At 40.1% G+C, this 13557-nt stretch overlaps 2 protein-coding genes across 2 annotated transcripts; one reads left to right on the forward strand and one right to left on the reverse strand.

Moving 5' to 3' along the window:
• Nucleotides 1-3748: 3748 nt before the first annotated feature.
• Nucleotides 3749-4699, forward strand: LOC127776874 (protein SMALL AUXIN UP-REGULATED RNA 16-like). The gene has a single exon (XM_052303443.1). The coding sequence runs from the start codon at nt 3813-3815 to the stop codon at nt 4170-4172; it is 360 nt and encodes a 119-aa protein (XP_052159403.1). The 5' UTR covers nt 3749-3812; the 3' UTR covers nt 4173-4699.
• Nucleotides 4700-7286: 2587 nt separating this feature from the next.
• LOC127776873 (uncharacterized) lies at nt 7287-12654 on the reverse strand. Its single transcript, XM_052303442.1, has 11 exons — nt 12332-12654; nt 12142-12222; nt 11051-11146; nt 10814-10897; nt 10663-10732; nt 10501-10583; nt 8591-8670; nt 8362-8460; nt 7975-8080; nt 7580-7669; nt 7287-7484 (listed from the first exon to the last, which is right to left on the reverse strand). The coding sequence occupies exons 1-11, from the start codon at nt 12584-12586 to the stop codon at nt 7446-7448; spliced, it is 1083 nt and encodes a 360-aa protein (XP_052159402.1). The 5' UTR covers nt 12587-12654; the 3' UTR covers nt 7287-7445.
• Nucleotides 12655-13557: the final 903 nt, after the last annotated feature.

Below are 13557 nucleotides of genomic sequence, written 5' to 3' on the forward strand. Positions count from 1 at the left end.
AGAGAGTCTGCAAGATTAATTAGTTCAAGTACGCATGATGCAACCCTTCTGTTTGGCTAAAAAGCTTGGTCAGTTAGGTGAGCCTGTCTGAACCCTGAATTTTCTGATTGCTTGTTTGGTATCTGCATTGACTGCACCTGCTGGTGATCACTGAAGCGTCGCACTGTTTGGCCATGATATAATTCGGGGCAAAGGCCTTGAAGGCTGCGTACGTTCGTACGTGCGGGCGTACGTGTGAGTGTGGTGGTTGCACACGCACGCTCGCTCTCTCGCCTTTGTTTGCTAATGCAGACAAGCAATCAGGCTGCATTCATGTTTGATGAAGGGACCAGAGACAAATGGAGATCCACGCTTAGATTTTACCATCCATGTTGCCGCCCATTTCTTTTCAACTTATTCACTGGATTATTGAAACAGCTCCATGTTTTAAAAAAATATGTTTTCTCAAAAGAAAATACCTCTATTGTATTGCTGAGAGCACTTATTTTAAGCTATTTGTTAAGTTTGTTTTATCTCTACAATCAAATGGATAATCTGCTCAATAATCTAAATCAAATCAAAATGTTAAAGTGATTTTTTTATAAAGAAAAGGTTAATCTGAATATGTGATGGGAAAGTTAAAATGGATGATGCATGCATGTGCTTCAACAGTATTCATTCCAGAACTCTGATTTCTGAATAAGATAATTTAATCAAGAAGTGGCATGGATGATCATCTTTTTCTCTTTCCTCCAATCAGTGTCTGAATTTGTAGCATCTCACATGGCCAATGTGGAATTCTATTTCAAAGCCGTCTTAGATACGAAACACACAGCTAGCCGCGACCAATGTCATGTCAGGTGATAAGAATCTAGCAACGACCCTGCCACTTCATTATTCCAATCAGATTTCAGATAAATGGATCATTACTGAGTTGACACTATAGCGGTCCAACAATAATAGAATTTTCAGCATAATATACAATGGTGATTTGTGATGAGATTGCCAACATAATGTTTCCAGTTGGTTGAGTGCCCATACAAACTTGTTCAACAGCAGAGGGACATAACACAAGCAGGAAAGCAGATAATTAGTGCTGACCTGCTTGTATACCACCACACCATGCATGACAATATGACATTCAGTCAGAAAATTGAAAAGAATTGTCTGGTGATTAATTATCTCAATATGTTACATCAAAATAATCGCATGATGCTGATAGCCAAGCAGGCAGTGTGATATTTATCAGTTAATTGATTAATTAATTACTACTAACTAATTAAAAGGTGTGAATGCGACTAGCATTCTTGTCTTGGAATGCATGGCTTTGTTTCTGAATTTCCTTACTGGGTTTTAAATTCCAAAATTAATTAAACCCATGGATTAGCATGAGGTCAAGTGTGCAAGCGAGCTAGCTAGCTAGGCTTCTGAAGACTTCAAAGGACACTTTCTGAAGATTTTAAAGGACAGTATTTTTCTTTTCTCCTACATGCCATGTAAGTACATAGCTAGAATTATATGATTATTTTATTTTCCTTTTTATCCTGACATAGTGTGCCAGTTAGTGCCCCATCTTTGATGGTCCAAGCTTAAACGGGTGGCCACCCATCCGTACGCCCAGTAGCCATGTCATAGCAACATCACCTATCATGAGATGCAACCACACAAGTGCCAGTGGCAAGTGCATGGCGGCCCTTGATTATATTTTGCCCTGCAGATCTACCAGCTGATAATACATACTATCTGTGATTGATCAACTATCATTCAAAGATTAGTTAACTGAATAAAGATAAGATTAATTAGTTCTGAAGTAGCCAAGCCTAGCTACTTAGCTAGGAGGATACTTAATTACATCAGTTTGAGGGATATTGCTGCACTAGATTTTGAGTTAATTAACATGTGAACTATTGGTTCTTGCAATACTTCGGCTCTAGAGGATGTGAGTTCACTATGTAATCTTTACCATCTCCCTATTTGACACGGCTCGAGATCTCAAATCCATGCGAAATTTATACTTCATATGTTAAATTAACATGGTTAATAGTTTTATATTTTTTTTAAATAAAATAAAATAAAATAATTTATTCAAATATTATCAATAGTTGAAAATTGCTACCTGAAGTCTTGACTCCTGAACCTGATTAACCTGAACTAGGAGAGAAATCTTGTTGTAGTTCTCTTTCAGAAACACAGATGAATCTTCTTCTTTTTTTTTTTCCTGATGAAATGCAAGTAGAAACTGTTGTAAAAAACTATCTAGGCATCTTTTGTGATGCGTAGAGGATGCAGCAGCGGCAACGGCCGGTACAGACGTACAGTGGTCAGAGATACCTGAAAGATATGGATCATGGACCATTATTGAACGTGTCTGCAACAACACTGGCTGCAGGGCATTGAAAAAGCAGAAGAAATTAAAGGGTGGTTTTGATCACTCACTTTGATGTGAGACTTGGAATTTTTCCACTGCCATTTTGTCAAATGTCAACCCCTTGAAGTTGCTTCCCCACTACTTGAGCTCCTCTTTTCTCTCTTTTATGTTCACTGCCACTTGATTGATACTTAGATCCTACAATATACTAGCTAACTATAGTGTGTTGACCTTGTCTCTACCATGCAAATTGCAAGAGTAGGGAAATATCGAGGATTTTAGCTAGCCCCCCATCACAACTTTTTCTCCTCCTTTTTATCTTTTCACTTTCGAAAACTTAGAACAACCTTCTTGGATAACTTCGAACAACCTTCTTGTAGAACATTCTATGAAGGCCCGCCTCGAACGTAGGAAGGAAATATTTCATTTTGATGTGGATATGAAAATTGACTTATTCGGAATTGAAGGTTGGAAGATTACCATATTCCAAACAGGTCCAATTCGAAAGGCCAGAAAATCACCATGTTTCATACAAGTAAAAAAAGGTGGGAAATTCTGAACTTACATATTTAAAATGAGACATTACATCATTTAACTCTAAATCTAAGGCCTCGCTCTTTTTGGATTAACCCTGATAGATTGTATATGCATTGCCACGCTTTGATAACTATAATTTGTCCGAAAACTTCATAAATCAGAATTGCTTAAATAAATTGTTCTAAGTTATTTATTAGATTTATAATATATAGTATTTAATCCATCCCTGTAATTAAGGCGATCATCCATCAATTTTCATCTTCAAAGAATGGCCCGTACTAGCACTCAACAAAAACTCCTGTATAAAAAGGAAAAATGAAAAAACAAGGAGGTCCCCAAGGTACCACATTATGGACTACCATTATCAGATCAGATTCACTAATCACAACCATTGAAACTTTACCATTACTATCTAGTATTATCTCCGTCTTAAATAATTACATTTCTATCATTTAAATTTTATCCCAAAAAAATTTCTGCTGACAAAGGATCCAAATATTCCTTTTAATCAAGTTTAAGAATGGTAATTAAGTGGGCTTATTGTCTCGACCTTCCTTTTAATCAAGTTTATGTAGGTAATGTGTGGTCATTAAATTGGGTTATTGTGGTAAATTGTGTTTGTTGCTAATCTATCTTTAATTCTCTCAAAATGTAATTAGTTTGGGAGGGAGGTAGTAGCAACTAGCAACTAATTACTAGGTCTAAGGTGAAAAACACAGGGACCTGCGATGTGGGTCCCACACCCTGTACCAGGCCCAGGCCCGGCAAGCCCACGGGCGCCGCGGGCCCATCCACCACCAGCACCAACCACGGCGAGACCTCACGACCTCGCCCACCTCTCCCTATATATACCCCCTCGCCATGGTCGCCTCCTCGTCACCACCATCACCAACCACCAACTACAGCAAGCTTGAGCTCACCGGCGGCAATGGCGATCAAGAAGGGCGGCGCGGCGGGGCTGAAGCAGATACTGAAGCGGTGCTCGAGCCTGGGGCGGCGGCAGCAGGAGCAGAAGCAGGTCAGCGAGTGGGAGGAGGAGGAGGAGGCGTCCGGCTTGCCGTCCGACGTGCCGAGGGGCCACTTCGCGGTGTACGTCGGCGAGCGGCGGCGGCGGTTCGTGGTGCCCCTCGCGCTTCTTGACCGGCCGGAGTTCCGCTCCCTGCTCCGCCGCGCCGAGGAGGAGTTCGGCTTCGCCGGCGCCGGCGCCGGCGGCCTCCTCGTCCTCCCCTGCGAGGAGGTCGCCTTCCGCTCCCTCACCTCCTCCCTCCACTACTCCTGCACCCGCTGAACCCGCCGCCGCCGCATCTGTACACTAGCTATATTAATTCCTTCTTCCATTGCTCCGGCAAGATCAGCTAGCTTAGCTCGATCTAGCAATGGATACTACCGTGTAAATATGAACCACACCGGCCGGATCGAGATTCATCGATTGATCATCTTGATCGTCGGAGCTAGCTAGCGGCGCATGCGCAGATTAGCGCGCGCCCTAGCTAGAGGTAGACGAAGACGAAGGCGAAGTTTAATTAATTTGGAGCTATAGCTAGCTAGCTTAGCTGGTGTCGTTGCATGTATGCTGTTTTTTTTTTTTTTTGGTGAGTGATGAGTTCGAACGAACCGAATCATCATTTACTCATTATTTTTTTGGTCTCGTTGTACATGCAAATTAAGGTAATGAATGACCGGCCGGCTAATTAAGAAGCTAGCTAGCTAGCTATATAGCTAGAGATCGAGATATCCAAAATGCAACCATGCATGTGTTCTTGATATGTATACATTTTGATTAATGGAAAGAGTAGTCGTGATAATAGTTAATGACGATGAGGTTGAAAAGGTAGCTAGCTAGCAAGCATCTAGCTAGCCCGGGTGTATATGTGGCAATATAATGTGGCATCTGGCATGCAGTGATTGTGCAATATCCCTGTGTGATATGTATATGATCAGTAATTAGCCTGCAGATATCTTTCGGGCTTAATTGCCGGCCGAAAGCCTCTCAACGTGGGTGTATTGATTGGGATATGTACGTCAGTACGTATGTGAATGCAGAGAGCTAGCCTAATTTTCTGGCCATTCATATTGGCGATCGCCGTGTGCTTGTAGTAGTGACCACCACTGACTGACAGGCAGCTTATATAACTAGTTTTTGTATAACTTGTAGTTTGTAGCCACTAGCAAAGGACGGAAGGACCTCATGTTACTTAACGTACTGCGTCAATTTGATGCCAGTAATTGCTCTGTTCGTATTAAAATATAGCTACATTTCTATTTTAGATTTAAAAAATAATTACGGGTCAGTTTGGTTTGGTGCCATACCAAAATTTTGGCAGTGCCAAAGTTTAAGCAATTTTTGGCACTACCAAATTTAGATGGCCAAAACTTTTTTATCTAAAGAGATGTATTGTTAAAATTTGGCACCAATCCAAACAACTAGAAACACTATTGAAAATTACCAAGCACAATTTGGAACCAAACCGAACTGGCCCTACATTTTAGAAATGAGGAGTATATACCTTAGATTTCTGGTGTAACTGTACGCAAATTTATTTCGAGCGATGAAACTGGACAAATTGACGAGGCAGAGGAAGTATACAAGCACGGATATTAATTAGCACCTCATATTGGCTATGCGCTGATACGCCCTCCGAGAGATATTATCGTAGTTGTACGTGCGTACGTGGTACGGTACAGACTACAGAAGTATATATAGCTACATGCAGGTAGCTTAGTTGTTACTCGGCAGTTGCTTTCGCCCAGCTCGGACCATAATAGTTTTGAGTTGCATGAGAACACACAGGTCGAACACGGAAGATCCAACAGTGCACAGATCTGATCCACTCATGTAAATAGTCTGCACCACAACCCATGCATGCACACTTGCCACGTACAGTGCAGATTATTCAGAGTGATCATATTCGCGATCATGCAGTAACACGCCATAAATTAACGTATTTCCCATCTAAAAACGAGAGTAATTAACGCCTAGTTGCACGTAGGTGCATGTACGCAATGGCTGCTCACCCAAATTATGTCCAGGCTTAGCTTTTGTGCGCGATACTAATATTCCAGTATCCACTTTAATACCCAAATGGCTGCATAAAAGCTGCTCACCCAAATTTGACTGCATGGTTAAGACTTCTAGTGACCTGGAACTCAGTTCAAAACTGAAGATAAAAGGGGTGATTTTTAGCTGTAACTCGAGATCTACCATGGCCAGGGCCAGCAACTGAGCATGTATATGCAGCTAACTGACAGTGTTCAAGAAGAGGGATGAACAAACATTTACCTAGTAGCTAGCATGCAGATGCTGCAGAAACAGAGATGAAGTGGCAGTATAACTTCACTCACCCATTGGACCAAACTGGAGCAGATAACATGGCAGGGCCAGGGGAGGGAGCAAGCCATGTGCCGCTGCACTGCTGCACTCGTGACCAACCCACCTAGCAAGCAAACACAACAGGGCGGCAATTTCAGATGGCAATTACTCTATGGAGAGGAGCCTCTCTTTCAAGCTAGCGGTGCAATGCGATCCTCTCATCTCATCTAAAAGAGAAGACGACCAAGAGAAGGAGAGAGAGAGAACGCACCTCTGTGTCGTACGCCCCGGCCTGCACGGACGTACGCGCAGAAACATATGGCCTTGCTTGGATAGGATGGGACCCCCAGGCCATGTGTAGCAGCAGTACCCAGCAGCAGGCAGCTATCTGCCAGCCAGCCTGCTCATCAGAGCTCAGCCACTACCTAGCAGTAGTAACAGCATGAAATTTGTCAAAAGTCTAACAGCGCTAGCAATGGGCAATGGCCACAGATATCACAAGTTGTAATTACAGTCTTAAAGATAGAGAAAGAGGTATAGGGTATACCATCAGCTCATCCACTAGTACTTTGCAGTAATAAAAAGGGTTAAATGAGTGGCATCTAGTACTTTGCAGTAATAAAAAGGGTTAAAAGATCAGCGGCCTTGATGGGCAATGGCCAACCAGTATCTCATTACTACTTGTAAGTTAGAGTACTATATAGGCTAATCAGGTATAAATATTTCACTTTTAAAATAAGTGTTATCTAACCTAAACATCAAATATTTATAACCAGAGTAGGTAACAGGCCGAGAAGAGGTATACCTCGGGGATACGATGATCCTGGGGCTGTCATGGCGCCGCTGGTGGCTATAGCAGCCTTGAAGAACATGGGGCCAGCAATGATAAGTTCTTGGATGGAGAGAAGGGCAGGAACAATGAGGTGTAATCCCATGGCAGTTGGATGATAACGACCTTTGTATGGCAGCAGATTTGATGATACATCTTGTGGATAGCAAGACATATTAGGGCTGGAACAAAACAAAGGGCAGCTTTTGTGCAAGATACTGGATACGGGAACAACAACTATATAGTAAAGAGGCCAAGATTCGTATAGCTCAACTCATTTGATAGATCATCAAAATTGCTTCAAATGTGCATAGAGGTCTGTTACATTTGTGATACGATTCTAAGTGCACAAAACGAATATGCAGTAATTTCCGAACAACACTAATATTTCATCTGGTGTGGCATGAGGATCCCATGCTAAATTACAAGAAAAATCTTCTTCTGCTCGTGTCCATGTCCGGCTGTAAATGATGCAATGATGCAAGATTTGCAGCATGTCAGAAAACTTTCATGTAGAGTGTAGTGTGGGCATGGGACGGTAAATGAATAATAGTACCTTGTGAACCCATTCATACTCCCCATTTTTTGTGTCAAAGGTCCCATGTTGTAAGGTGAGCAGCTTGAGGGTGAAGCGAGGACCACATTCCTAGTTCATCAAAACAGCTTAGGTTTACTGCTAGGGCTAATAATAACATGGTAACAATTATAAATAGCATTAGGCCTAAGTAATGATATCATTGTGTTTGTCTAACTGGCAAGACAGTGAGCATTTGATGTTGAAAGCGAGAGCATATCTCGGAAAACCAGAAACACCCTTCAAACACGCAACATAGAAAGCACTTTGGTTGGGGTTGCCGGATGGTGATGACCAATAACAGATTGTGAACTGAATGAAATATGTGCCATCACCTACAGAACTTGTAGTGAGTACTGAATAAGTAGCTCAAATACCTGGAGGCGACAAATTACTTGCTTCTCAGGTTGGCTTTTGCTTTCAGAAGTCTTAGCTTTCTTGTCCTTCGAAGCAATTTTGTTTTCTTTCATCTCAAAGATGTACCTAGCATTAGTATTGCATAAGAAAATAAGTTTGAATACTCACAGTAAAATGGAAGCCACAAACATAATCAAAAGCACATGTCAAGACTAGCAAGGAGGATAGCATGGTTTTGATAACACACTTCACAGATCAACAAAATTATGAGCTAAAGAAATGTCCAGGAAGTAATACACTTGTAATGATCCACATTATGCAACAAATCCCAGCAAAAGACAATTACGTAGACACACAGGAGTCCTTTAATAACATGGTTTTTCCTACTTGAATTTTCATAAATACACCTGTGATGACGGAAAAAAATATAGTCTCTCTGATTATGGAAGGTCACAACTCGCCGACCACGGAAATTGGGGTCTTGAGGGAAAAGAGATTGTATCATCCTGAAAAGGCAGAAGGGGAAAATTGACAAGTGAAGCAAACAGCAGACATGAACATGCTAATGTAAAAGAAAACAGAGTTCTTCTAAACAGGATCAGCAAAGGAGCACAAGGGTTCATGTTCACAAATCACCTTCCAACACGATGACCAAGGCGCGTAGTGAAATTGTTCAACACTAACTCTGGCTTATGACTTGTGGGGTTGCCGTGGTTCTGCAACCAAAAAGGTAAACAAAGCCATGAATATTAACTGGTTCGCAAAGCTAAAATTCAAAAACAGATTTATATAATATTGGAAAATAAGCTGAGAACCTTTTGTCATTTAACAAGAACATATCAAATAAACTGAATAAATCTGGATATGAAACGCTACTAAAATTAGTCAAAGTCCAGGTGCAGCAGAATAAAGACGTTCCTTCCAGCTATTTTTTTTTCTGCTTTCCATCAATCTAGATGACCATCAGCAACATGGTTATCAACCCAACTCCATTGCAATTGCAATAATTTATACAATCATTGAAAGACTGGAAAAACTAAAACTAAAACATGCTATGTTGGATAGAGACATGGATCAGCATCTAGCAGACATGTCATATGATACCGAACATAGTCACATGCACATTTGATTTTGAGGGCAAAGCTCAGATGACTAAGTCATCCTAGAGACAAACTAGAGACAAGTAGGATGACCAATTGATGTCAACTTGAGCTTTGTTCACTTCCAGTGCACCTTTAGTCTAAAGAGGTTAGCGGTGTAATAACAGATATGCAGCTATGATATAATCATTGTTATTACCATAACTGTCTAAACAACGTTACGAATTAGTTGACATTTTCATATTCATCATTGTGATGAACGTGATCATCAAAGTTTGTTTTATCTTCTGAACTACACTATGTGTTTATATTAGCCAATAGGCCACTGCACTAATTACTAACAATAATATAAGACCCTCAAAAGGAGTTGTTATGCACAAGCAAGGCTCTTTTCCTGCAGATAACAATATACCAAACCACAACCAGTATGTCCCTAATGAATTCCTGATAGCATTCGGTAAAAACAAGATTGTGTTTAAGATTTCTGAAAATAAAACAATGGCACATTTACTATCTGACTTTAAATATACTCATATAATTTTATATTCTTCCTTTTGTGTATAGAGGTTTAAATGTTTAATAGGGTAAAGATCAGCATTAGATCTAAAGAATTCAGAAAATAGCCATGTGTGTTGGCTCTCAGTCATCATAACACATAATCACAGTTAACTTTTTTTTTCTGGAGAGGACATAATCACAGTTCCCAACTAGCATATTGTTGTCAATTTGCTAAGATCTAGACAGCCGTGGGATTTTCTCACTCTTACATGTGTGCAAAAAACTAAGAACAAAGGATATCATGATCAGATCACAATTAAAAACACAAACAGATCAAACAGTTATTATAAACTAACTAATACAGGAGATTTGCAGTAGCAGAAGATAGTATGCATATGATTCTTCAAAAATAGCACTAATTTGTGCTTGTCTGAAGTAGCTGTTACTATTTGTTCTTCACAATGCAAATACAAAGATTATCAGAACACATAGAAGATGGATAACAGTGTTGCTGTCCTATCCCTTTGGTATGGTGAAAATATATGCTAAGTTAGCACAATGATATGTAGACAACACCAAAGCTATTCAACAAGTTCTCCCAAAAACAAAAATAAAAATAAATAAATACAGGTTACCATTTCCAACAAAATTTTGAATAACTCATCTAAGAGTTGTAGTTTCAGTAGATATTATTTAAGAAAACAATATAACATTAGTTAGTAGGTGATAATCTATACTACTGTAAAAGACAATAGCGGTGGTGGTGGTTCACCAACCCACAACTACATTTGCACAACTTACAAAATAGTCCTTGATATTTTCTTGTATTATATAATAGTCTAATATTCATTTGAATCAAGTGAATAACATATATTCAAATAAGCATGTGCATTTTACCCATAGCAAAGGCATTTTGCTAGTATGATAAAGAAAATACAGATAAAGTACCTTTATGTCCTTCCGCAGAATAAGTTTAGATAGTTTAAAATGTGCAGTAGGACCAGCAGGTAAATTGATGATCAGTAGAGCATCTGTGACACAAATAACAATAAATATGTCATAACAGATAACAAGTGCAAATTTTGAACTAATAAATTGATGGATTCTTACCAGGTTCCCTTCGGTTTGTGTGGACAACAACAAGTGAAGTGAAATCTCTGTGATTTGCATATTCCACAATCTAAAAAGAAATGTGTTTCAGTCCATATGAAGTGTCTAATTCAAACAAATGAACAGGTTAGCTACTTTGAACATGTCATACTTTCTTGAGTTCATAAGTTCCTCTTTTAACATAACACGAATTGGGTATCACTTGCATTAACTCCTCAATAAAGGCAGGTCCCCTCTGTAGACATATGTGCAGATAAACATAAAGTGTTAGATGCAACTTCTTAAGAATAGAGGTTATCAAATAATTATCAATTCAGAACAGCCAGCACAAGATATTGAGAAGAACAAAAATCCAAAAGCAGAGGTGATAAGCATAGAAAATGCATACGCCTGAATTGAAGCGACATGTGGTAATCAACACTTTTGGAGTTGTTTGCTGCTTCAGAACTGCATTGAATTCATCAGCATCATTCCCTGCAAACAGCTGCACAGAAGAACGATAATTTGATATCTGATACCATGTAAAGTTGAATCACAATGATCGAATGAGTGTTCATCCTAAGAGAAAGTAACAGAAAAGGATATAATACACCAAGATTCTAAATAGACTAATAAATCTAAAGGAGATGCTAATGATATCTTGGAGTGCACATTGCTATATGAAACAAAAAGGACATCTAGATCTTACTTCTTAGTACTTAGTAAAGCAGTAAAATGTCTAGAAAAAAAATCTAATGTTTGCAGCTTAGCATATAAAAACCCGTGATGTGTACGCACAAATTATATAATATAAGGCAGCAGCATCAACCAGTGCAGCACTACCAAGCATTGACGTTGCATACTGAATATGTATAACAAGTGCAAGGAACTCAATCGAAGCAAGCATGTGAAGGCAGAAAAACACAGTGATGTGTCTTGTAGAAGTTGCATGCTTAATTAAAATCATAAATACTGGTAACTGATTCATGTTATAAGCACGATATGATGATAGCATGACATCTGTATAGTATAGTGTTCTATGTTAGTGAATAACAGGAATCAGCACAACACTCATTCACTGACAAGCCTCATGAACTTCTGCAAACTCCCCCAAGCAAGCAGCTAAATCCACTTATAATCGTTATCTCATCCTTATTCCTTAACCTCGGCAAGGCACCACGTTCCAGATAGCTTTCCCTGGTCATAACTAGTAAAGAAAGAATTTGCCCCAACCTCACCTCATACCTAGCCTAACTACCAAAGAAATGTAATTCAGAAATTGCCCCAACCTCACCGCATACCTAGCCTAACTACCAAAGAAATGTAATTCTCATGTTCCACAAACCTAATGCAACATTAAGGAGACCCTGTCAGATAAATGTCCTTGATTCCAAACTACTATTAGTCAAACAGGTTCGAATGTACAATTACTCCGATAATTGAGAAACTCGCATTGGTAGGATCAATCCAAGTAAGCAACACAGAAGAACGTGCACAAACCTCTTGGTCGTCGGGCCGGCACACGGTCTCGTCAGGTTCCCTGGTGTTCTCGATCGTCCGCGGCACCAGCTTCTCCGGCGGCTGCGAACACCCAAAATGAAAACCATCAGAAAAACCTAAGAAACAAAGCTTGGAGGAATTCGAGAGGGGGAGCTCGCTGCGGAGGGGAGAAATCGAGGCGCGCGCTTGCCTGCTCGCCGAGCTCGACGGCGCGCTGCGCGGCCTGGCCGCGCTCGCGGGCGAGCTTGCGCTTCTGGGCCTTCTTCTCGCGCTTGAGCTTCGCGTGCACCTCCTTGCGCTTGTCCTTGTTCTTGATCTGCGACGGCAGCACCGGGTCGGGCCTCTCCTTCCTCGGCTTCTTCTCCCTCCGGTGGTCCCTCCCCTCGTCGTCGTCCCCCGGCGGCGGCGCGTCGGCGGGCTGCCTCCGCTTCCTCTCCTTCGCCATCGCCGTCGCCGTCGCCGCCGTCGTCTCGGGGGAGGTTGAGGTGTGTGTTCGTTTGGGAGGTGAGGGTTTAAGCGTCTAGGGCAACGTGGCATTTGATGATATAGTGGGCCGGGTTTATAGGCCTGGTTGCCTAGATGGGCTTTCCTTTCCAAGATGTGGGCACGGTGCCCATGGGCTGTATGTTGCTTGGTTTGACTATGGAATCAATCCTACCAAATACTCCCTCCATTCCATAATATAAGTCACAACTATTTTTCTTATACTCTCTTCGTTTCAAAATGTTTGACACGGTTGACTTTTTAGTACGTGTTTGACCATTCGTCTTATTCAAAAAAATTTAAGTAATTATTTATTCTTTTCATATCATTTGATTCATTGTTAAATATACTTTCATGTACACATATAGTTTTACATATTTCACAATTTTTTTTGGAATAAGACAAACGGTCAAACATGTGCTAAAAAGTCAACAGTGTCAAACATTTTGAAACGGAGGGAGTATTTTATAATATAAGGCATGCATGCATGTAAGCCCTTAACTATGACCATTTCTCTATTAAATTATTACTTTTTAAAATCCTTTACTCTCATGTTCTCTAATTCTATTTGATACATGCATTGTATTTATTAGGATGATAAAACTACAAGATGATAATAATTATTATTTTTTTGTCTTTGGGTTAGAGGTGGTTATGCCTTTATATTTTGGAATGGAGGGAGTTTTTGATAGTTTTATTAGATTTCTTATTTCTATGACTCCATCTACATCAGATAATAGTCTTCAAAATCGTATTATCCTTTTAGTGCCTTTCAAAGGGCACGATGAAATTTACAGAGAGAAATTTGTAGAATTTTGGCCTGAATGGGCAAGATGATTTTGCTGGAGTTTTCTTTTACAACCAGAACTGTATAAAATGGATTGCACTAAACTCTTCTTAAAATCGTCTAAAATGCTTTCAAATAAAACAAAA

This window comes from Oryza glaberrima, chromosome 6 (genome assembly GCF_000147395.1).
Source record: "Oryza glaberrima chromosome 6, OglaRS2, whole genome shotgun sequence".
NCBI classification, from domain to species: Eukaryota; Viridiplantae; Streptophyta; class Magnoliopsida; order Poales; family Poaceae; genus Oryza; species Oryza glaberrima.